Source organism: Trichogramma pretiosum, unplaced genomic scaffold (assembly GCF_000599845.2).
Source record: "Trichogramma pretiosum strain Unisexual culture from Peru unplaced genomic scaffold, Tpre_2.0 scaffold48, whole genome shotgun sequence".
NCBI lineage: Eukaryota > Metazoa > Arthropoda > Insecta > Hymenoptera > Trichogrammatidae > Trichogramma > Trichogramma pretiosum.
In genome coordinates, this window is record NW_019641228.1 from 116,053 (window position 1) to 139,182 (window position 23,130).

General features: G+C 38.0%; 5 protein-coding genes across 12 annotated transcripts; 2 read left to right on the forward strand and 3 right to left on the reverse strand.

The window, feature by feature from the left end:
- Positions 1-6,324: 6,324 nt before the first annotated feature.
- Positions 6,325-8,976, reverse strand: LOC106650050 (zinc finger protein 660-like). Its single transcript, XM_014367831.2, has 3 exons — positions 8,584-8,976; positions 8,182-8,266; positions 6,325-8,095 (listed from the first exon to the last, which is right to left on the reverse strand). Exons 1-3 carry the CDS (start codon positions 8,613-8,615, stop codon positions 6,821-6,823), a joined length of 1,392 nt encoding a protein of 463 aa, XP_014223317.1. The 5' UTR covers positions 8,616-8,976; the 3' UTR covers positions 6,325-6,820.
- Positions 8,977-9,589: 613 nt separating this feature from the next.
- LOC106650036 (60S ribosomal protein L23a-like) lies at positions 9,590-11,209 on the reverse strand. Its single transcript, XM_014367815.2, has 4 exons — positions 11,121-11,209; positions 10,401-10,720; positions 10,079-10,206; positions 9,590-9,895 (listed from the first exon to the last, which is right to left on the reverse strand). Exons 1-4 carry the CDS (start codon positions 11,134-11,136, stop codon positions 9,634-9,636), a joined length of 726 nt encoding a protein of 241 aa, XP_014223301.1. The 5' UTR covers positions 11,137-11,209; the 3' UTR covers positions 9,590-9,633.
- Positions 11,210-12,236: 1,027 nt separating this feature from the next.
- Positions 12,237-18,571, forward strand: LOC106650178 (slowpoke-binding protein). Of its 5 annotated transcripts, XM_014368066.2 has the most exons (7): positions 12,237-12,522; positions 15,205-15,892; positions 16,259-16,515; positions 17,030-17,838; positions 17,911-17,987; positions 18,144-18,176; positions 18,321-18,411. In XM_014368066.2, coding segments are annotated over exons 2-7 (1,659 nt in total). In that variant the 5' UTR covers positions 12,237-12,522; positions 15,205-15,410; the 3' UTR covers positions 18,322-18,411. The 5 variants fall into 5 exon arrangements, with proteins under 5 accessions (XP_014223552.1, XP_014223546.1, XP_023314079.1 ...); XM_014368060.2 differs by lacking the exon at positions 18,144-18,176 and having other exon boundaries at positions 18,321-18,571; XM_023458311.1 differs by having other exon boundaries at positions 18,144-18,395.
- Positions 18,572-18,626: 55 nt separating this feature from the next.
- LOC106650180 (histone-binding protein RBBP4) lies at positions 18,627-21,130 on the reverse strand. Of its 4 annotated transcripts, none has more exons than XM_014368070.2 (5): positions 20,959-21,130; positions 19,872-20,367; positions 19,542-19,799; positions 19,143-19,470; positions 18,627-19,061 (listed from the first exon to the last, which is right to left on the reverse strand). In XM_014368070.2, exons 1-5 carry the CDS (start codon positions 20,975-20,977, stop codon positions 18,882-18,884), a joined length of 1,281 nt encoding a protein of 426 aa, XP_014223556.1. In that variant the 5' UTR covers positions 20,978-21,130; the 3' UTR covers positions 18,627-18,881. The 4 variants fall into 4 exon arrangements, with proteins under 4 accessions (XP_014223556.1, XP_014223555.1, XP_014223554.1 ...); XM_014368069.2 differs by having other exon boundaries at positions 19,872-20,370; XM_014368068.2 differs by lacking the exon at positions 20,959-21,130 and adding an exon at positions 20,455-20,833.
- Positions 21,131-21,374: 244 nt separating this feature from the next.
- Positions 21,375-22,545, forward strand: LOC106650169 (60S ribosomal protein L37a-like). Its single transcript, XM_014368043.2, has 3 exons — positions 21,375-21,678; positions 22,039-22,167; positions 22,248-22,545. Exons 1-3 carry the CDS (start codon positions 21,676-21,678, stop codon positions 22,392-22,394), a joined length of 279 nt encoding a protein of 92 aa, XP_014223529.1. The 5' UTR covers positions 21,375-21,675; the 3' UTR covers positions 22,395-22,545.
- The last annotated feature ends 585 nt before the right edge of the window (positions 22,546-23,130 follow it).

A 23,130-nucleotide genomic window follows, 5' to 3' on the forward strand; every position in this document is an offset into this window, starting at 1 on the left:
GAAATACGCGTTTGAACGTGGAATATCGCGGATGCACGCGGAATTTCGAAGAAATACGTGGACTCAGGTGATCTTCCGCGATATTCCTCGTAATTTCGTGTATTCTTCCATATTCTCGCGTAAACCGCATAATTTCGGATATGTTCGCGTAATCCACGAAATTTCGCGTAGTTTCGTGCAGTTTCGTATATTCCCGCATATATTTGTGTATACCTGCGAGTTCTATCGTTTCCACGTATATTTACGGGCTTTCGCGTAACTGTGCGACTGTCTGCGCATATATTCGTGAATTTGAACACATCCACGTGTATTGTCGTATATCTGATGATTTTCGTGAATTTAAAAATATTCGTGGTTATTGGGAAATATGCATGAATCGTATTATATCCGTTGATTTTTGCGAACCTCGTCATTTTCATGGACTTTTGAAAATATTCATGAACAATCCGTTTTGGCAGATTTTCACGAATTGCGGGAGATTTTGACGAACCTTATGGTATCCGTAGAATTGGGAAATATTCATGTATATCAGATTCCAAAATATCGACGAAATTCACTGTATTTGTTCATTTTTGCGAACTTTATCGCATTCGTCGACATTTCACGAATTCAATCGTTTTCGTGAATATAATCAAATCGGGTCGTTAGAATATTGACGAAGCTTAAATCGAATCTGTTAATTTTCGAGTATTTCATGATATTCAGAAATACGCTTTGGTATACTCACGAATATCGATAAACGTGATTGCTTACGCAGGTACTCGCGGCTACTCGTGAATACTGACAAATGTGATGTTTCGGTGGATTCTTGCAAAAATATATTCGCTTTAGCAGATTGCCGCAGATATTCATTCGCAGGTGGGTTAGAATTTCACCGCTTACCCTGAAAATGGCAGAATTTTGATAAATCCAATAGTATTTGTCGATAGTCGCTCTTACTCATGACAACGAATATCCGTAACTGCAATTGCTCACGTGAATTTCTGCGAAAATTTCTCAATCCTATCGGTCACATGAATGAGTCGCAATTTTATATTCGGATCGACGGATCCTCGCGATTATCTTCGCAAATTTAATCGGGTTCGTGGATAAATTTGTATCCGTGGATACTCGTAAATATTTTTTGAAAATACTTCCGAATCTTATTATTGTCGCGGATAAATATTAATTCATGGATACTTTTAGATGACGGCGAGTATGAGCCAATCTCAATTCTTCTCAATCTCTAACTATAGACATTCGAATAGGTAAAGTTATCGCCTCGTACAATATTCTTTGATACCGAGCAAAGGAGCCTTTTTTCGAATAAATCGTCATTCGCCAGTGGTAATCGAAAATCACACGTACGATCATCATCTAAAATGTAGTAATGAATTCATATTTACGTTTGCATTTTTCGGTTAATTCGCCTTATTGTTTAACCAGTATGGTTGCTTTTCGAAACTTTTTCTGGCTTGTACTAACCGGTCGATACGGTGAATAGCAATTTGACTATAGTCTGATGGTACATCAATCCTTTTGTATTCACGAATATCATAAAATGTATTAAATAAAGACCGTATAGGCTTAAAAGTGCCTTGCTTTACAACAATTACATCTAAATCGCCCAATTTCCTCTTTTCCGCGATCTTCTTAGCTAAGTTTCGTGAAAGTTTACTCGAAAAATTTTCTTCACCTTGTTTCAACATATCTGTTATAAAGATTTGAATTTTTTCAAGTACCATTCGGTGAATACTGATTTTAATCATTAAGTTCGAAGCACAGTACAATTTAATATCAACCAATGGATAGTAACGTCACATTATAATAATCATATTTCAATAACTCTTAGCTATATAAACTGAACGATTCTAATCGAGCTCAAAGACAAATAATTTTAAAACGCATTTACGCTTATTTGCTATACAATTTAAACTCCAAAGCTTGAATACTTTTCCAGTGTAATTGATAACTTGATTGATTACTCAATTTAAATTGTCGTTTGCCCTAAAATATGTGACAGGCAAAGATCCTGAATTCGCAACAAAAAGTTTAAAAGTCCTAAAAATTTCTTTTTGCAACTCATGAAAAAACATGAAAATTTTGTTTTCATTCTTGTCGAATTTGTTTTTATTCGGAACCCACGAAGGTGCGTGATATTCACGAAATCGGTCTATTTTGCCGTTTCTATAAATTTAAAGCATTTTTACACGTATATGCGCGGAATTCGAAGCACTATGTATGTACTAATTCGAGCCTACCCGTTGACCGAATTTTCAAATATTATTTAATCGTTCGCAACGATCGAGCTCATAATTAGTATTAAATTCGTCGCGTTCGTTAACGAGAAGCCGTTGCGCAGACGTTTTCTCTCGTGCGAGACTGGAAACGAACGATTATTATAGACGTAGATAAAGGCGCGAGTTGGACGATTCAAAACTCGAGGGTGTGCTGCACCGCGAACACGAGTCGAATACGCAATTTCTTCGTTGCGATACCGTCTTTTACTAGCTTGACATACGCTGCGTATCGTATAGGCGTTTCGTGCTGCAACGATATATTTGCAAGTTTAACTCTATTTTTCTTCAACTAATTTTTAAAAAATGATAAAATTCATATTTTATTCAATTGATTTCTAAATATTATTATTAATAAAAATTAATATTAATAAAGTACCTTACTTTCAATCTCTTGACGTATAATCAGGACTACAGTGGAGTTTAAAGTACAAATATATGAATTCTATTTTGTCACTTCTATATAGCTTGCGACGCCATCTCTCGGAAATCTCACCAACTAGAATTGATTCAAAACTCCGCATTATAAAAAAAAAAAATATTTAACAAAAGCAAAGACGATTAATAAGAAAATAGAATGTTAACCAAATTATAATTAAAAACGCAATATGTAAACTGACCCTTTCGTTCATTTCCATTCAAACAGTACGACTGCGTGCAAATACTCGCTCTTTTTTCAGCACCTCGGTGAAAATCGGAGAAGGAAAATCAGATCAGAGTAGCTAAAGCTTTGCAACACATGTAGAATCTTTGGCGCAGTGGGGCCGCCAGTGATGCATCATCTCTCGCGGCGTCAATATTACGACAACACATAATTGAAATCATCCCCTAGCGTACAAAATATACATTTAGGCGCTTTAGGTGGCTACTAACGCAAAAATTCGTTAAAAATGAGTTTTAAACAAGGCGTGCGCGTGCTCCTCCATATGTTGAGCGTATAAGACGAGATCAATACATACAGGTCAGCTACAAAGCGTATAAGTATGTAACAAAAAGCTCGCCATAGCGGGGCTGTATAATAATGAATAATGGCTACAATCTCAGCTCGAGGCGGTCCCCGTCGACTTGGACTCGGCGACGGTCCTCGTCCTACTACCTATAGAGATGTTGTTGTTGGCGCAGCAGTCATGTGCTCTAGCATTTTTCAAACTTACGACTTGCCTATGTACACATACATTATAAGAGCATCGAATTCTTTGAAATGCGTATTCTTTATTGCGCATCGCATGCGCCAGGGTACGTACGATCGACAATAGGGCATAAGCTGACCGAAAATATCGTTGTCTCTTGCGGTGATGTAGATTCGCGCTACAGGGGTACGTTTATGGGGTTTAAAAATAGTTTTCTTTTCTGTTTATTACCTAGCGAGCTAAGCTGTTGATTACTTTGCTTTAGCAGTTTCAGTTTGCTACTGATTTTCGAAACACAAAGACTGTACTGTTTTAGGTAAAAATAATATTATTTAAAATTGATGAGGTTCAAAGTGACCTTTTGGGAACTACGCATCTTTTATGTGCATTTAACGTGTACATGGGACCAGTCGAACGTTGTGATGCTATGCGCGATCTGAACGAAAAACAAAATTGTAATGCACAAAAAAGTTGTATAGCTTCTGAAAAAAATTAATTTTACATGGTTACAATGATGTGAATTTGTCTGCGTTTGATAATGGCTTTCCAGGCAAACCAAAACTCCATAACAGACTCAAAGGAATCGGAAAATATTGGTGAAAATCGAGGAAATCCGCCCTATGTCCGATCAAGATAACCAATCGTTACAAGCTAAGACGGAGCTATGTCGGATGTAAAAATAAAACATAACTTTGGTGTAGACGCGACGATGGATATCTATTGAAATTGATTACTTACGTGATGCGCTCGTCCTTTAGAACGAAGAGCTGCGATTATTCGAAAATTGAAAAATTAGCCAAAATTCATCACTCTCGAGACATTATGGTAGCAACACAGCCGTATATCAATCCTCCTCTAGAATATTACGCTCATTCTCGAGGCGCAGCTATTATCATTTTAATAATGTTTGTTTAGCCTCGCTCATGGGCCTTTCTTTATCTGCTCTGCAGTAGTGAGCGGCCGGAATAATATAACGATGAGTTTTGGGTGTTGATGCATAATACATGTGCGCCTGTGCGTTACATGTACGACGTCTTGACTGCTTAGCGGGACGCCCCCGCCGTTTACGCGTCATGTGTGGTTTCGTGTATGCGTATAATATGCCTGTATACGTATGTACGCAGGACCCCTACGTCGACGCGTCGTTCTGTCTATATACATATGCGCAGCACAGCCACAAATACACGCGTGCACCTATACACACAAAACGCAGGTATGTATACACCTATAATAATCGCGGGGCCGTCGCGTCTCGGTGGCGTCCATCACATACACGTCAAAAGGTTTTATGTATTTATATAGGACTTGTATATATCCTTCATCGTGCATCCTCATTTCTCTTGCTGCGTTCGGCCAGTTGTGCCAGTTTTTTCTTTTTTTTTTTTTCTACATCTTCCTTTTCTTCGTTCTGTCTCGAGCTATAAGGAGTCTCGCTCTACATCCTCCTTGGCCTTTTCTTCACCCATTTCTTCGAATCCTTTGCATAGCAGAAACGCGAAATATTTACATTAAAAGTTATCACTCGGTAATGCAGCGTTTAAATCGCGCGCGAGGCAGTACTTGCATAAAAGTTTCGTCACAATTGTAAAAAAAACGATACCGATCGCTGTTTGCTTTAATACCGATAATATACATTCGCTACACATGTACAAATATGCGTGCGCGCGTATTAATGATGAGCTATTAATAACGGCTCGTTACGTCCAAAGTTGATTTTTGTTAAATTATTTTGATGAATCGAGACTTGGGCTCCTTGAGCGAGCGTCGAGTGAAAAATTGATTCAGCGAAGAGAAAATCTGTAAATATATCTCGTCGTAGTCGTCGTCGCAGCGACGACCAATGCCAACCGCTCGTAGGTGTTTTGACTGATGATTTACACGGAGCAAACGTATAAAATATACATGGCAACATACATTCGTAGAGACATGCGTCGCTCTTACGCCGCTAATTAACATTTTAAGCTTTGCCCCATGTTGTTCGGTATCGCAGAGCGAAAAAAATGATTAAGAGGTTCCGATTCGAATTACGTGTCGTGGGCCGGATATAATTAATTTTTTTTTGTCTTTATTTTTTGCTCTCTATCGGCAAACTTCTGAGGCGTCGATTAGAGCGCGACCGGTATTACCGCGCGATTTCGATCGCGATTATCGAATTACGCGAAGATGTGCCCGTGTTGCGAATTATGAATAAATATATTCATGCCCAGAGCTACGTACGCACGCGGCTACGTATAATTTCGCAAAAGGAAAAAAAATAAAATAAATTACGGCAAAGAAGAAAAATGAGCGAATCATTTGTTGAATCGCAAAACTGCACGATCGAGACTACGCGCTCAAAGTTGGGATCGCGATTGCCATATAACTATAATATGTATTATTGGTATACGAGGAATCTCTCGTCGATGTTTTGCTATATATAGGTAGAACTGCTGCCGCGACAGGAGCTCGTATATCATCGACGACAAGATGTGTGCCTTTCTATATATCCTGGGCCCCGTTTGACGATGATGATACATGGCGCGCGCGTGTATATCAGTGTGCGGTCCCATCATCGAAGCGCATAGCCGAGGCTGCTGCTGCTCGCGTATACGTACGCCACCCATAAAGCATATTTTCGCTTTTCTCTTTGAGTAATCGACGCACACGCGCGCGCACACAAGGCTCCGAGAGTAGGACGTTTTCGATGTTTCTTGCGCTGTACTTAGCATCGCGAACGCTTGATTTATGTTGTTATACCTTTGGACGCGCGTATTGATATTGTCGCGCGACGTCTGATGGCAATTAATCAGTATAGCATTTTACACACACAATCGCTCCGGTGTATCGTATTATTCTTCTTGAGATGTGCTTCAGCTTTGGCGACATTCGCTTTAAACGAGTCTGAGGCTTAAATGAAAACTTCATCTTTTTATTTCTTTGTTTATAAAAATTTTAATTCAACAGATATTTATAATACACAGAAATGATGGTGTGTCGCACGAAAAAATAGTCTTTATAGTCATACCCTAAATAGAACTTTAACATTTGCATTGACGCTCAACGATAATTAACTAGGATTATTAAACTAAATTATTGTCATTGAACAAATCACTGGCGTCGCTCATATTAGTTTTTTAGTCTTTTTACAATTTAATCGTAATAATTCGACGCTACATTAAAATAATGTTCAAACTAGGGGTGTGCGGGTGCCCAAAAAATCCAACTTTGCGTGACAATTATGCCCAAAGCATCATTCGCAATTTTCGGCTATTGAAATGCTGAAAAAATTGCTTCAAAGTGAGTTGAATTTAATTCTAATCAACCTCTTGTCTTGAATAAGCCAAAAAATTCGGGCACCCCGAGCTCGACTCGAGTCCGAAGGGCCGGATAAAAACGTCGGGTACCCACACATCCCTAATTATAATTCAACGCGTACTATCGATTAACATGAATATTAAAGAAATGTTCATCTAGCTGACTTTTTTCTTTAAATTTAGCGTTGCAACTTCTACAATTGTACGCATTCTTTGCGCGGTTGTGCACGTTTCTTAAATGATTATTCAAAGTACTTTTGACTCCAAATCCTTTGTTACATTCATCACATCTATATGGTTTATTTTTCAAATGCAAACTAGCTTTATGCTTGTTTAGACTACTTTTACACGCAAAAGTCTTATCACAGACTTCACACAAAAATTCTTTAATTTTCAGATGAACATTCTTGACATGAATATCCAAATGAGGCTTATATCTACACAAATAATTACAGTATTCACATTGGAACATTTTAATATTCTTGTGAATAGAATCAACATGCTTTCTCAGTTGACTTGCATATGGAAATTTCTCTTCACAATTTTCACATGCAAGTAAATGACTACCCTCATGAGCATAACCATAATGTTTTTTTAAATGAACTTTCTGGGCAAATTTTCTAAAACATTTATCACATTCAAACGGTTTGAGCTTCTTATGAACAGCATCAACATGCTTTCTGAGATCATTCTTGTAAGTGAAACTTTTATCACATGTTTCACATACATAATTTCGCACGCCTCTGTGAAGTCCATCAAAGTGTATTTGCAATTTTGTAATTGAAATGAATCTACAGTTACATTCAGGACACTTATACTTTTTATAATTTTCGTGAACGATTCTAAAATGCCTCCGAAGGTAGAGAGGACATGCAAATTTCATTTCACACCCTGTACACTTATATGGCTTAATTTTAAGATGTTCATTATTATCATGAGTTTCTAATGATCTTTTTGAAAGGAAACCTCTTCCACATGATCCACATAAAAATCTTTTTGGTCGATGACACATAGAAATGTGTAATTTAATCTGATTTTTTGTATTGTAAGTTTTTTTACAATAATCACATTCAAATGATTTTTTTTTCTGCTTTTTAAACCTTATTTCTTGATTATTTGTTTCAATACTGTTTGTAAATATATTATTACTTTTACATATATCTTTTAATTGACTAACAGTTTTTGAATCTTCATCGCTACATGATTCAAAAAAATCATCAATATTAATATCATCTTCATCGTCATCCTCAGTGTAATCCTCTTCATAATCATCTTTAATGTAGCAAGATTCTATTTCGATTTGAGGTTGTTCATTTAAGTACATTTCATTATCATCAAATTGTGAATCCAAATCGACTTCTTCTTTAACATAAGGATATGAGTCCATGTAATAATTCTACAACATGATAAATAACACAAAATTAAAAAATTATCAAGAGGTAAAATCATGAATAAAAATCTAGAAAACATTCTTTGACTTACATCAGTCATTTCAAAAAATGGTATTTCAATATTTTCAACTGCATAGTTTCCTTCATTCATATATACCTCTACTTTCATTTTTAAACTGAAATGAAAGTTTAAGATTAAATTAAAAAGATAGAAATTTTTGTCAATATCCAATGCATATAAATTATATTACTAATTCTTACAATCACTTGTTAAAGAACCACCAGTTGTTTTTGAAATCAATATTAAACAATTTAAATGCATTTATCCCTAGTATATCATATAATTTAACCAAGATTGAATAGTTTTTATTTTAAGTTAAATCAAAACTTTGGTTTGCATAAATACTTAAATTAAAGATTTATTATTTTCTTATAGTAACCTTAAACTATAATCTGAACTAACAATAAATTGAAAGGAATACTATTCTCTTACCTATCATTAAAACTCGAAGGGTCCGAATCCATTTTTAACTGTACAAAAAGTTCAACAGTTGATGTTCCAAATGCAATGATCAATTACCATTTTAGTGAAGAAATCATTAATCTTTCAGTTCTAGTGATTGTGGACTTGCTTGCTATGCAGTAAGTACATTACTGAAGATAATATTGTCATTGTCGTAATATTTTCACTTTAACTGACGAAATGACATCAATTTAAGTAAACAAATGAAAATTGAATGTCTCGTTTTGTGTACGAATGCACAATCACGGTTGATTTACGCATATGGAAGTGTCTACTGTTGATAGAATAATTTATGCTATACGCTAGAAGTAAAACGATTCGGTTCCTAGCAGAAAATGTAAACACAGCGTAATAAGGACCGCATATATCGGAAATAATAACAACAGTTACAGGTTAGCCCAATCAAGCAGAGCCCCTAGCTCACTCTGTTTACGTTGAGAACCGTTCGTTTTAATTCTAGTGTATGTATGTACAAACATTACTTTACAGCAGACAGAAACTGTAAAACCTTCCGAATTTGCGCATGTGTCAGGTATTGTCGCTCATAATTTTTATTTTTAATGTTTTTCAATTTTCATTTCTCACACAGCACACCTGCGCCTTTACCACAGTAGGGACTACGTACAAATACATGTAGTATTATTAATTTTCAATCAATCATTACTTATATTTGACTTGGGATAGCTTGTTTTTTTTTAAATAGTAAAATCTTTAAAAAGTTTTCAATTGCGCTGCAGTAAAAGTAAGTCTGGATATCATGCTAGTCAAATGACAAAATTCATAAAGTTATAAATTAAAATGATACAAGAATACAATAACACTTTTGATTTCTAAAAACTAATAAGCTTTTTAGGGCATTAAAATTTCACTAGTTTGAAAATAGCATAGATTTCTCATCTATGCTCTCTTCAATATCAACTAAAATGTTATTGTGTTAATTTAGAAAGAAATTATAGGATGAAGTAAAAACCCAATATTTTAATTTTCTGAAATAATAAACTTTATTATTATAAAAATCATTTATATGATTCCTATTTTGTTAGCTACATCAAGAGCATCATAATCTCTGCTTAGCCTAACATAGGCCTTCTTTTTGCCATCAGGCCTGTTGAGGGTGTTTACACGAACGACATCAACATCATACAGTTTCTTCACAGAAGCCTTAATGTGATTTTTATTTGCCTGTGTATGTACAATGAAGACCAAAGTGTTGTTATCTTCAATTTTCTTCATGGAAGATTCGGTAGTCAAAGGGTATTTAATGATGTTTGAGGCATCCATGCTGAAATAAACAATCCGTCATTAGTTGTTGCATAAAATTTTGTTATTTAAACATAAGTTATATTAATAAGCCTATATCAGTATATGATAATAAATGTTTTCAATTTAAATTTCAAAGAGATTCCCATACAATTCATCATTTTATAATAAATATGAAAATGCTAAAATATTGAGTAAAACATACCGGCTCCTTTTCGGCACGCTCTTACGGGGGTACTTGGGGTTTCTCTGTGGCCTGAAGGTCTTTGGCCGATGGAAGTGGATGTTTGTCCTGATTTTGCGGACTCGAGTACCATTGACACCCTTGATTACCTAAAATTTAAAGAGTGATTTAAAATTTTTGTCTGCAAAGCATTCAAAATGTTTTGTTTCTATAATAATTTGTCAGTAATGTGTTAAAATGACTTTTCATGGTATTCAAAGAGATTCCCACACAATTGACTCATCATTTAAATTAAATATATCTACAAATATAACAGAATTATTTCTATTTCTTATGTATTTACCTTCTTCTGGGTTTTCAGAGCCTTTTCAAGACTAGCTCCAGCCTTCTTAACAGCAGAGGTTTTCTTGACCGCTACCTTGCTGGCTGGTTTACCAGCGACCTTAGCCACAGGCTTAGCTGCAGGCTTAGCCGATGATTTTGCAGCTTTGGCTGCATTTTTGGCTGCAGCCTTTGCTGCTGGCTTGGCGGCTTTAGCTGCAGCCTTTGCCGGTGTTTTGGCAGCAGGCTTGGCGGCTGGCTTAGTCGCAGGCTTAGCTGTTGTGGCCTGGACTTTTTTGGCAGCCTCTGGGGCTGGTGCCGTCTTTTTTTCCTTTCCTGCTGCTGCAACATAATTAAATTATCATTAGATTTATTGCATATGACAAATTCGTTCGAAAATTGAGGTTAGATTGATTACTTATGCACTAATTTTAAGTTACTCATTGTTCGAAATGCACTATGGTTAAAAACAAAATTTCTAAACAATATCGCATTTACTACTGAAAATTCCATAAAATTCTACCGTGTGATTTAATGGTTGAAATTTTTCATAATAATGCTACACGAGTTCGGGATGCCGCATTGTCATGCGGCTGTCCATCTATACTTATAATAACGTTGCAGATTACTAAATGAGGGAAGAATCGATATCAAAAGTATTATGGATAACATAATAAGTTGCGAACATCACTTTACGCAATCAAAAATAATTTTTATGCTAATTAAATGAACTATTTTCTACCTTTTTTAGGTGCCATCGCAACAGGGTACGGGTATCGAGAGAGAAAAGGTTACACACGTGAAAGGAGCGTGGTGGCACGCCTGCGCTTGGAAGATTCATTCAGTTGGTATTATCGTCATGTGTCGTCACATACCGAGCAATTTGAAATTGAATCTACATTTTTACTTTTACTTCAGATTTTTATTTTTATTTATTAGATTCGATTTATTGATTATGAAATATTTTTTGATGATTTTATGAGTGGAGTAATTGAAAATCTGATCTTATTGCGGTACATGTTAAATATTACTTTGTTACATATTAAAATTTATTATAAGAACATGATTTGAGCGTATATCCCTCGGTCATTATTAAACATAGTAATTTTTTCCAAGTTATTTTTCAAATCAGATATCAAAAAATGTAAATAAAAAAAAATTATCCACTCATTGCAGCCGAATGAAACGAATATGATTCTCCATCGACGAGCAATCATTGCTGAGAACATCAAAGCAATTATTATAGAAGCAGAAAATTTTTTTCTTCTGAATAAAAAATACTTGAGAGTCGATTGGTCAATGGGGTCAAAGTCGTCAAACTACTTATAATAGCTTAACTTACTTGCAGGAATAATTAGCATTCGTGCATCGCTTACTCCACCATATACCTATAGTTTACGTGAAAAGTGCACAAAGAAAACTGCAGTATTATAACAATAGTAATATGGCGAAGAGGCAAGTTCATTAGGCCACGTGCTTATCGAGCATCGCACGTGCCGCCCCTCGCCGCAAGCAGCCTATATGCGCGCACATATCGTTACAGTATATAAAGCCTCCTTATAAATATAAAGCAAATTGCGCTAGGATATAACGAGCTCTGTGGGCCGCTGCGATGGATAATACCGTGTGCGCTAGACGCTCGAAAGCCTATACGTACACCTGCAGTATTCAGATCGGGGGGGTTGACTCGAACATATAGGTATAGGTAGAACGAGCGCGTCGAGTGCAGCAGGCCACAGGCCGTGGCAGTGAGGGTAGGCTTATAAGGTACACACAAGTAGTGCGCGCGGGGGGGTCGCGCGCAAGCGCCGTCGAAAGCTCGAAAGCTCGGCTAAGTGCAAGCACCTCGAGGCGGCGCGCAGCAGTTCGCGGAGTAGTTTACCTAGAAACGCGTTGGCACGCAGAGGCGGCCCAGCGTTTTATTTTATTTTTTTGCTTTCGTTCGTCGGCGGCCAGACGGGCTGCTGCTGCTGCTGCTGGCGCATTGACACTGGTGGGCGCGCGCGACCGACAACGCATAGCAGCGTGTAACGCATCGATGAGCCCACGAGTCCTTGTCCCTCGAGCAACTCCACGTTGACCATCGCAATAATAGGCAGCGAGTTCCGGCAAACACCGAGAGCTTTCCGCCTTGCTGCGAGCAGGTACAGACCACATTTGCATAGCTAGCTTGCTCGCGCATACGTGAAAATATTGCTACGGTTGCGGGCGCCTCGGCGGGATCGGGTGTATGCAAAAAAGAAAAGGGGGTTACAGACTGCGCTTGATAGAAAATTAGTTTGTTGCGCTGTGATTCTATTGCGGCTCTCTCTCTCTCTTTTTCTCGTTCTTTCTTTCTCTCGCGCACACATTGTGTACAATAAGCAGTGTACAGCAGTGTCACGTTCGATATCGCGACCCGCGTTGAAGTATTTATGTTTGCGAGACTACTGGCCTGGAGCACGTTATTTTCTTGTAACGTTGTCAAATACGCACGTACACTTTTTGCTGGAGGTCTTACTTTGTGACCGCACTTCCAATAACTTATTTCCAATGTTTTTCTAGTGGAGTATTTAAAAGCTTTCGCAAAAAAAAAACAAACGGTATTATTCAACGAGTGAAAAATGACTTTTTTACATCATTGTGAAAAAACTTGAATACCAAAAGTAACATAAATGCTTAACAAGAAATGAAAAAAAGGTAATCTAGAATCAATCGTGATGCGTCTTTTCTCGTTGAATCGTATGTCGTTTAAATAAGAGCGAAAGATAACAAAACTTCTACCCTCCGATGCTTTGTTGGACAGACAAAGATTTTGCTTTTTCCCTCGCTTTCCCTCGACTTCGGTGTACAAAAGGTAATCTGCTTATTTCAATTATCCGATTATTTTGTTTGACTCTCACGACGACTTTCGTAAGAAAAGGAAATAATATTCACGACGACTTTGAGAAAATATAATTTACTATTCCAGCTAAAAACAATGCTCATGATTATTCATATTTTTTGTTCAAAAAAATATTCTAAAACTTCCGCAAATTACTGATTTTATGAAATTATTTAAAATTTATGATTTGTAAAACGAGGATCTATAAATACATGGTTATTTTCCAAACTAAAACTTTTTTCTCATATGTGAATTGAATTTCGATCATTTTTGTTTACTTGAATCTAAAAAAAATTTCCGAAAAAACTTGAACTTCGATGAAAAAAAAGTAAACGGAAAGAGACGTTTCTCAATGCAAGAAAGGTCAGAAAAATATGAAAACTCGGAGTTCATACTCAATTACAGAGTTTTTCGCTGCGATAAGTTCAAGCTTTTATACATGCTCGTCTGTTTGCCGGAGCTTTGAATATTTTATGACTGCGGAGTAGTCCAAGAAAAGGAGGCCCAACTTTTTTCGAGTTTTTCTTGCAGAAAAGCTCCTCAACCATGTTTGTTCTCTTTTTTCATAGCGAAAAAGGAGAGAGAAAAAAATCTTTGCTTAGAGTTCATATACAATCTACGAATATTTGAAAAAGGCAGACACGAGCATTCGTCGCGCGATCATAAATTAGCCGCCCCTTTGGCCGTAAATAATGAAGCTTTCGTCGCCTTCGCGAAACGAACGAATATCTTAATGCCTTCGGCACGTATACATATCATTTAGCCGAGTGCAGTCGCGTGTATACACACAAACTGTGCGGCCTATTACGTACCAGTATGCGCGATCGATTGGCCAATTATGTACAGGTAGACATACTTAATGGATTGGCTATAGCTCGGCTTTTTTTTATAGTATTCGACACTGCGTTTGAACTTGAGGGTGGCGATCGATTCTGACTCCATTATCATTGGCATCCAAATTTATGTTTTTCTAAACTAGCCGATTGTGCCAATCTTCGTCCATATCACGCAAATGGCCAAATGACACACTGGATTAATGGTACACGTGTAGTTTGTAAAACGCAATTTATATAAAGTCAATTCTTTCAAAAGTAAATAAAAAAATGAATAAACTCGTTTAGAGGCTCGAATGCATCCTTGGCTCTGGCGTACAGATCATGAACGAGAAAATAAAGAGGAGTATTCTCTCGAGAAAAGTGCAACCAGTAGTTTCTTTTTTACACTCTAGTCACGATAAAGTAGATCTTTTCTTTGATAAGAATAATAAACATATATTTCATCGAAGCGTACAGTGGATATAGCTTTTCGAAGAGGCAAATTTTATAAACGACCATGGGCAAAAAATCGAATCGATGTATGGGCTTCATATTTTAATATATGCGGAGCTTGCAAGCTCTTTTATATACTACGTGTCATTGCATCTCTCTTTCTCTTCTTCTCTTGTTCTGATTCATTGTGCGAGAGAGTTTCTAGCGACTACAAAGAAAACCAATAAAATTCTTAATACAGATATATGAGCATAATAAGAATAAAAGCATTGTGTATGAGAATGAGTGGAGCTATTGTAATATTCGAACGCTGAGCGTATTATTTACGTCGCTTGTGACGACGCGTGTAAAAAAACTTGAACGCGGCTCGCGTAGTACTGTAAAGCTTGAACCGTACGTTGGATTGGAAGTAAAAAAAATCTTTGTCAATTACGCACCTGGAATTAACGTAAATACTTGCACACGTGTTATCATTATTATTTTTGTCCTTTGATTAAACGATGCCAAGGTATACGATGCAAAGTCAGCTTTTGATAAAAACTTTTTCAAGCTTTCTAATATCATGTGCACATTTCGATGATTCCTTGGCAAGTCACTCGTGGTACATTGCCAACGCACCAATTGTTGCTCCGTTCTCTCGAATACATCCATAAAATTAAGACATCGCGCGATTCAGAATTTCTGTAATGTTGCAGTTAGTCTGCCAGGAGTGAAGTCTCCTCATCAGTATGCAACGTCGACGTCGTCGCAGATCATCATCGATATCATCATCCCGTAACAGTCCCAGGCCTGGACAGACCCTCGAGGCGTCGATTCGATCGATCGCGAGTACCAGAGAGTAAAGCGCGAATCGTCGAGTAGCAAATCACAGGGCCAGAGCAGCGCAAAGGTCGTCGTCGTCATGTTCACGTTCTACCAGAACTTCCAGGCGCGGCGCGAGGAGGCCGAGCTGCAGCGCGAGGCCGAGTCGACGGGCCACGACCGCTTCTGCCAGACGAGGCCCGGGGCCACGGCACGGCGCAAGCGACGCGCCAACCTGGCCAACCGCCGGGCCCACAGCGCCATCGAGATCGAGTGCAATCAGGACGCCTTCGCCTCGGTGCGTTCGGTGCTGCTGCGCAAGGACAACAAGAGCGCCAGCGTCGAGGACGACGAGACGGTCTGCAGCATCGGCAACGCGTCGGCCGGCTCGGGCTCGGCCGCCGGCTGCACGGCCATCTACGGGAACGGCTCGGCCGCTGCCACGGCCCTCCAAGCTCAACAGCAGGATGCGGAGGAGTCCAAGGGATACTATCAGATCACGAGCAAAATCGACAGCCTGGCCAAGATACTGTTCAACAGGGTTTACGCCGTCAAGGGCTACAAAGAGCCCGACGCGGCCAAGTGAGTACACGAATGAACAACATTTATACATTTTATATTATTTGAGTGGGCGCGTGGCAGTGATGGCTCCTAAATACGTTACGGTTCGATTAAAATATTTGCAGCTTTAGAGAAAAACTTGGTAGAACGAAAATATGACTTTTAAGTCAAGCACGATATTATACCGCACTGGCGACGTAGTACCAAAACGTAATTTTTTGTCCCGAGTATTTTTTATCGGGTGAAACCTTTGAAATTCGTACAAAACGCATCCACGAGCAGGGCAATTAGCGCGATAAGGAGCAACGAGCAGTCGCGAATTTCAACTCGAAATGATCGATGCGAACGAATTGAACGATGGAGGTTGACGAACGATGCGATGCGCAGGAAGGACAATCGTCAAAATCACCAGTACATGGCGCTGGACGGTCGGGGCCGTCAACAGCCGGGGAGCAACGGAGTCGGGCCGGGTCACCTGTACCAGGGCGAGTCGTGCGGCTTGGCCGAGAGCGAGGCCGCGAGCAGCAGCGCCGGCGAGTGCATGGAAATGGAGAGACGATCGAGAGATCGTGCCCTATCGATCTGTCGTATCTATACTCGAGAAACGCCGCGCTACAGTCTACTCAAGCATCTCAACAACGTCGGTACGTATATAAATGCCAGCCTATATACTCCCTATATGCAGCTCGACTGCATATAATGCAGTGAGCTACATGCCCGCATATAAGAGATTTTCCAGCTTTCTTCGAGCGACGAGCTATTATAAGCTCGCGCGTCATGTGTCACATACATACTGTCGATGCACTATAAGCTATTTTACCTATACATCGACGCGCATCGAATACGTACACCTGCAGAGAGAAAGAGAGACGTATTGACAAGAAGAAAAGGGTGTGACAAAGCTTGCACAACTATGACGCCGATGTATGAACAAGCCTCGCATATTGATATATGCTACAAGCGACAAGTAGCATTTGTCAATGTAGCCAGGCGACACAATGGCTCCTGCAGAGCCAGTCGATGTATTATGCACTACCTACTCTATACACCCTATATATGCAGCGAGTCGCGAATGTTACCTTCAAAACATTCCAAGATTTATCGAAAAATGACTATAACTCGATACGATGTAGAATTAATTCATGGCTGTGCACATAGGTTCTCGGGTGGACAAGCACTGGTTCGCGGTGCGCGACAATCTGCTGAAGACCGACCGGCTGCTGACCCTCGCCCCGATCAATCGCAACTGCTCGATCCAGATAAGCCCCGCGAGCCGCGACGTGCTCAACCGGCTCTTCCTCACGCTCCAGCATCCCTACATCTGTCCGGTGCTCGATCTCGAGTTCGTCCAGCACGACGGCCAGGACTACGTGATCCTCGTCCAGCCGATCAATCAGGGCAGCCTCAAGGACATCATCTACGGCATCGAGCGCAACTGCTGGAACGAGGACTGGTCGCACAAGTACGGCAGCCGGGGCAAGGGCCTGCCCATCACCCAGATACAGCGCATGGGCAGGCAGGTGCTCGAGGCCCTGGTCTTCCTCAAGGAGCGCGACTTTCCCACGGTGTCGCACCTGCACTCGGGCAACGTCGTCGTGCAGCAGGGCGTGGCGCGCCTCGCCGCCCTCGAGAACAGCCTGCTGGGCTTCACGAGCCGGGTGCACCCCGTGGTCGCGGGCAAGCTCCTCAGCGGCCGCAGCCTCCTCGTGCCCGAGTCCATCGACACGGTCTGCTTCGGCCACATGCTCTTCGAGATGAGCGCCGGCTACGAGCTCTGCACCTTCGAGCCCACGCCCGACAATCTCGCCAGCATCAACAAGTATCCCCAGGTCCTCGAGTGCTTGAGATTCATCTTCGAGCGCTCGCCCAAGCCCAATCAGTCCAAGTATCCCAGCATCGAGGAATTGATACTTCACGATTTGTTTCGCAATATCGATCTTCGTGAGTTGAGAAATTCGTCGGTTAACGTGAGTTACAACATATATAACCGAGTCCAGCCATGTCTCTTCGACTTTTCTTCCTTATATTTCTTTTTCTAGATTTTCCGTCCAGACGCTACCATTCCAATATCAAAAGTACTCGAAGGGATCAAAAAGCCTCCTATTACAATCAAGCGGTACCGATCATTAACCTTACTTGCTAATGTATTTATTTTAATTTTTTAAAAAAAGGGCTAAAACAACTACTTATGACAATAATTTATGACTGATTACGATCCTGCCCAGGGTCAATTTTTCATTATTTTTATTCTGTTCTCTTTTTGCATGCCTAGACGATATAGATCGCATACATCGAGCAAACGTTGGTAATGATTTTATTCTCTTAGCTGGTAGAGTATGACGTGATATACCTTTTTTTTGTCTCGTCTATCTTCTTTGTTTTTTTTCTTTCTATTTTTTTTTGTGATATTTTTAATTTACAAAACCCAATTTTTTATTTTGATTTGCAGAGAGGCAAACGTCGATTGCGAAGATATGATATCACTGAGCATACCAGAAAATGAAAGCAGCGAAAATCAAAATGGTTCGTTGCTTGCTCAAATATACAAAGAACTTTCTATCACGTCCGTCTGAATCAATCACTTTTAACTACTATTGTACTACGTTATTATATATATGCTATACATTATGAATAAAATGATTATATATTCATAATAATACTGTGAAAATGCTTTTTAAATAAAATAATGCTGGGAAAACTATTATCTTGTTCTTAATAAACATTAAACCAATGCAGAATGTATCAAGTCGTTTCGTATTTTTTAATACTTTTAATGATAAACTTTAAAAAAATATCGACAGTCAGATTTACAAAAAATATAAGTGCTTATTCAAAACGGTCTTAATGGTCTTAACAATGACAAAGAATACAATGATGTGTTATCAGATAATTAAAGTCTCAATCTACCCGGTCAAGATTCAATTCTTGAAGAAAGATCTTTTTAGCAGTAAAACAACGTAATTAAAATTCATTTTAAAAAAAAGGAATACAGTTTGTAAGTTAATTCATCTTACAGGGCGTTAGTTTCTAATTCACCAGTCGTAGTTTCTGGCTCTTCATCATTATAAATATTTTCAGCCATTTGCCACACCTGCATTATATTATCTTCAGATACTGAACAAATTACCCATGGTTCATTCGGATTCCACGAGAAATCACTGATTTTAGCAGTGTGTCCACCATGAATGAACTAGAAAGTTACAAATAAAGAAATTACTTCATCAGTCAGAATTACTTTTTAGCTTAGGGTTGTAAAGCACATTGTACATACCAAAAGTTCAGGAGGACCATCTTCGGCATCTTCGGGTTGTTGTTCCTCTCCAATTTTGCTTAAATCCCAAACATGCAGGCGCCTATCAGTACCACTGCTAGCCAGAATAGTTTCGTTATGAGGGGACCATTGAACTTGGAATATTTCATCCTTATGAGATTCAAATGAATGTAATTTCAATTTTAAATTTCTCAAGTCCCATAACGCCACAGTTTTATCAGCGCTACCAGTGGCTAAGATAAATTCTGAGTATGGATTGAAACTTAGACAATTCACTTCAGCTGTATGAGCATCTACTGTGTGGCTAGGTTTACTAGTATTGTTACACCTGAAAATTCGATTTGTAGAAGTTATTTGCATGAAAACTATTTCTAAAAAAGTTGGGAAGTAATAATTTACCTGGTGTCCCAAATCATCAACTTCTGGTCATCTGCGACAGAGCCAAATAAGGATTCATGAAGTAGATGCCAGGCAACATCTTCCACAACGGCAGTATGACCAGTAAAGATAGTCTTTGCATCAATGACTCGATTTTCCTTTGGAGTTGCATTGATGTCCCACAGACAAATAGTATGATCATCAGAAGCACTAAGGAGGTACCCATTCAAGTTTGGATTCCATGATAAACCATAACCTTCTTTTTGGTGTCCTCTCAATCTGTAAAATTAATAAATGAATAAAAAAATATTTTAAATTTAATAAATTCAAATTGAATATGCGGTTACATACCTCAAATCTGGATGGCATTCGCCATTTGGATCAGGTTTGCTTGGATGCTTTGTATAGTCAAATACCAGAACATCACTAGATGGGGTTTTGGTAGCAATTACACAAGGATTTTGTGGCATAAACCTTGCTCTATTTACTTCTCCTTCATGATTGATTTTAATCTCAATTTCTATCTTTCCACTGACTGAACCAAACCCGCCAAATTCACCTTTTTCACTATCGTAATGAGAAGCATCAAACTGAGCATCTTCATTGGGAAGTTGGACGCTAGCTATAAGCAAGTGGTTCTGTTCATCAGAAGTATGAGTTCCAAGAATGAGACGATGGACAGTGTAATCTTTTCCTTCAGGTTTGGTGACATCGGGCAACCATTGAGCTGTCAACGAAGGCCATTCCAAGGCATGGGTCATAACGAGGTCATACAAAAAAGGAGTATTCTTTTTCCATATTTTGTACTCCTCGTTAATGACTCTTTCTTCAACAGCTTCGTCAAATCCTTCTATTTATAAAAACAATAATACACAAAAAACTGAATTAATTACTTGGCCAAAAATGATAGAACTAGTAATGAAAATTAAGTGACCATCGATTGTCCGGCGAGGGTCGGGATTTTTCCGTACTGGTTCCATTTCAAAAATATTCAGTTCCGTATAGGTAATGTAAAAACAAGTGCAATAAAAGACTGATAAACAAAATGTTCGCGATGAAAGTCAGCGACCGGCAATTGGTGAAGCACCAGGTTATGTCGTAACAATGAGGGGTAGCTTCGCGAATTTTCTACCCTCAACGTATAGATGGAATGAATCTTTACTTGAAACGATTCACTGTCTCGATAAAAGTCGGACACAAGCCACTCTGCAAAAGCGCGGTCAAGTAAGAATACCAATTGTTATGAAAAACAAAAGCTAGAGAACGCGCGTCTTCCGTGCGAATCAGTAGCGAGTCGATCGCCTAACGGGGATAGAAGGGGTAATGCCAAGTACACACATATACCTATATATGTCCCTGTGTACTTGCCGCTAACTCAATGGTTTTGTCGCTATTTACCTCTAGCCGAAATGATTGTGATGTATGTAATAATACTCACCACCGTCCTTGTCAGCCATCGTCAAATTGTTATTGTTTTCTTTAGTTACTTGAACACAGAGAAATCAAGCGACGACTAACCGTTCGACAGATAATGGATTATAACCGCAAGCTAAATTTCGAGGAAGAAATTGCTTATGTATAGAGTTCGGCGCGCCAAAAGCTAACGCTATGCGACAGTTGAGTTGCGCCGGCGGCAGCTGAGCTGTTGGGACTTGGAAGGACACGACGTTGTATACAAGACGCTATGTGCTGCCAACTTCAGGCGAATGTTTCGTTTCAAAATTTAAACTTCTATTACAAATAAATTTTTATCAAAAATTGAGAGGGGATTAAAAAAAATTTTAAATGAAAAAGCTTCTCAATATTTTCATCTTCATAAGAACAAACTATTTTTTTACGATTTTTTTCATAATTTTTGGAACTTAAGACTTGAATTTTTAAATTAAAATTTTTGATTTAGATTTTTTAACAATCGAGCTTGTTTGGACGATGAGTAGCTATAATAATTCATAATTTAGTTCATATAATTAATACTAATACCTTAAAATCAACGTCTTAGTTCAATTCTTACTTGCTAAATCCGCTGTCAGCAACTAGTGCTGACTTTTTTTTTACCACAGGTGGCGTGCCGCGAAAAAAAATACGTCACGTTGTTCGGAATACGTTTTACTTTCTATCTAGTCGCAACTTCGTCTGTTGACTGATAATTATAAAAATGGTAAATTAATGATACTCGATTGTTATTTCATTCTTCAAAATTTTATGTTAAATTTTCGATGTTTAGTCGAAAGTTTTATTAATCGATTCGTTTATGAGTGTTTTATTTTTCAATCAACGAAACCAAATTTTACTTTTTGAAGTCAGCATGTGTTTATCTGGGTTACGATGTGATCATATATAGGAGTGCTTTTTTGTGAATTGCCTTAGTTAATATAATAAATTGTTTAACATTTAATATCTCAAAAGTATTAAAATTACTAATAAAATAAAGTTCTTACCAATTTAAATTTTACATTGAAAGAGTGAATAAAAGTTGAATGAAAATTATAATTTATTAACAAATGAATTTATTTATCAGGCCAAGCGAACCAAGAAAGTAGGTATTACTGGTAAATATGGTACCAGATATGGAGCATCCCTCCGTAAGATGGTGAAGAAGATGGAGATAACCCAGCACTCTAAATACTCCTGCACCTTCTGTGGCAAGGTAAAAGCATTCTCATTTAATATTTGAGAAAAAATAGAATTTTTTATCAAAAATAGTAAAAATGATGGTTTGTCTTATAGGAAGCCATGAAGCGAGCTGTTGTTGGTGTTTGGTCATGCAAAAGGTGTAAACGAGTGGTTGCTGGAGGTGCTTATGTTTTTGCCACAACCACTGCTGCTTCAGTCAGATCTGCAGTACGTAGATTGCGCGAAATCAAAGATCAATGAACAACCACTGCTGCTTTAGTCAGATCTGGAGTACTTGGATTAAGTGCAATTAAAAACCCAAAAAACTACTGCTGCTTTGGTCAGATCTCAGTGCTTAGATTAGGTGAATTCAAAGACCAATAAACAGTAAACTTAAACTATGATCTTAAAATAACTGATATTTACTATTATCATTAACTTTCCATTCCACCATTATATTTAATAAGTCAACTAGTTTTAATAATCAGAGTATATAAGCTGTAAAAAACTTTTAAAATTTAGTAATTGAATTTAATTAAAAGCTCTTAAAAATTAACTTTTTAATAATTCAATATTACAATAATAAGTTTTGAATTATAAATTAAAATTATTTGGATCAAGCAACTCTATGAAGTAAAATCGATTTGAATTTAATACAATTTTAAATTGATCATTTTTTACAAATTGATCCTTTAATAATAGCTTTTAAAGTTAAATTTTTAATAAGATAAATTATTTTCCACTAAAAAGAATGCAGTTTATAATGTTTCTATTTAAAGCGTACATTAGTTTTTTTTTTTAGATATAATTTGAATCGTTCATTAAATTTAATAATTAATATTTACCAATTTCAAAAAGTCAGAAACGATCTTGAATAAGTGAAATCAATTAATACTACAGCTTTCATTCAGATATATTTATGGGGATCGGTTTTAAAACCACAAACAGAATAAATCTTTTTTTAAGTTCTGAAGGAGCTGCATAGTGTAATAAACAT

Coding starts and splice junctions, on each gene's coding strand:
- LOC106650050 (XM_014367831.2), bottom strand. CDS start 8,615: ATGGATTCGGACCCTTCGAGTTTTAATGATAG. Junction 8,267..8,583: donor CCTTCGAGTTTTAATGATAG/GTAAGAGAATAG, acceptor CTTTCATTTCAG/TTTAAAAATGAAAGTAGAGG. Junction 8,096..8,181: donor CATTTTTTGAAATGACTGAT/GTAAGTCAAAGA, acceptor ATCATGTTGTAG/AATTATTACATGGACTCATA.
- LOC106650036 (XM_014367815.2), bottom strand. Junction 10,207..10,400: donor CTCTGAAAACCCAGAAGAAG/GTAAATACATAA, acceptor TTTAAATTTTAG/GTAATCAAGGGTGTCAATGG. Junction 9,896..10,078: donor AGCGTGCCGAAAAGGAGCCG/GTATGTTTTACT, acceptor TGTTTATTTCAG/CATGGATGCCTCAAACATCA.
- LOC106650178 (XM_014368060.2), top strand. CDS start 15,411: ATGTTCACGTTCTACCAGAACTTCCAGGCGCGGCGCGAGGAGGCCGAG. Junction 16,516..17,029: donor CAAGCATCTCAACAACGTCG/GTACGTATATAA, acceptor CTGTGCACATAG/GTTCTCGGGTGGACAAGCAC. Junction 17,988..18,320: donor CCTCCTATTACAATCAAGCG/GTACCGATCATT, acceptor TTTGATTTGCAG/AGAGGCAAACGTCGATTGCG.
- LOC106650180 (XM_023458312.1), bottom strand. CDS start 20,500: ATGGAACCAGTACGGAAAAATCCCGACCCTCGCCGGACAATCGATG. Junction 19,800..19,871: donor GAATGCCATCCAGATTTGAG/GTATGTAACCGC, acceptor TTAATTTTACAG/ATTGAGAGGACACCAAAAAG. Junction 19,471..19,541: donor TTGATGATTTGGGACACCAG/GTAAATTATTAC, acceptor TCGAATTTTCAG/GTGTAACAATACTAGTAAAC.
- LOC106650169 (XM_014368043.2), top strand. Junction 22,168..22,247: donor CCTGCACCTTCTGTGGCAAG/GTAAAAGCATTC, acceptor TTTGTCTTATAG/GAAGCCATGAAGCGAGCTGT.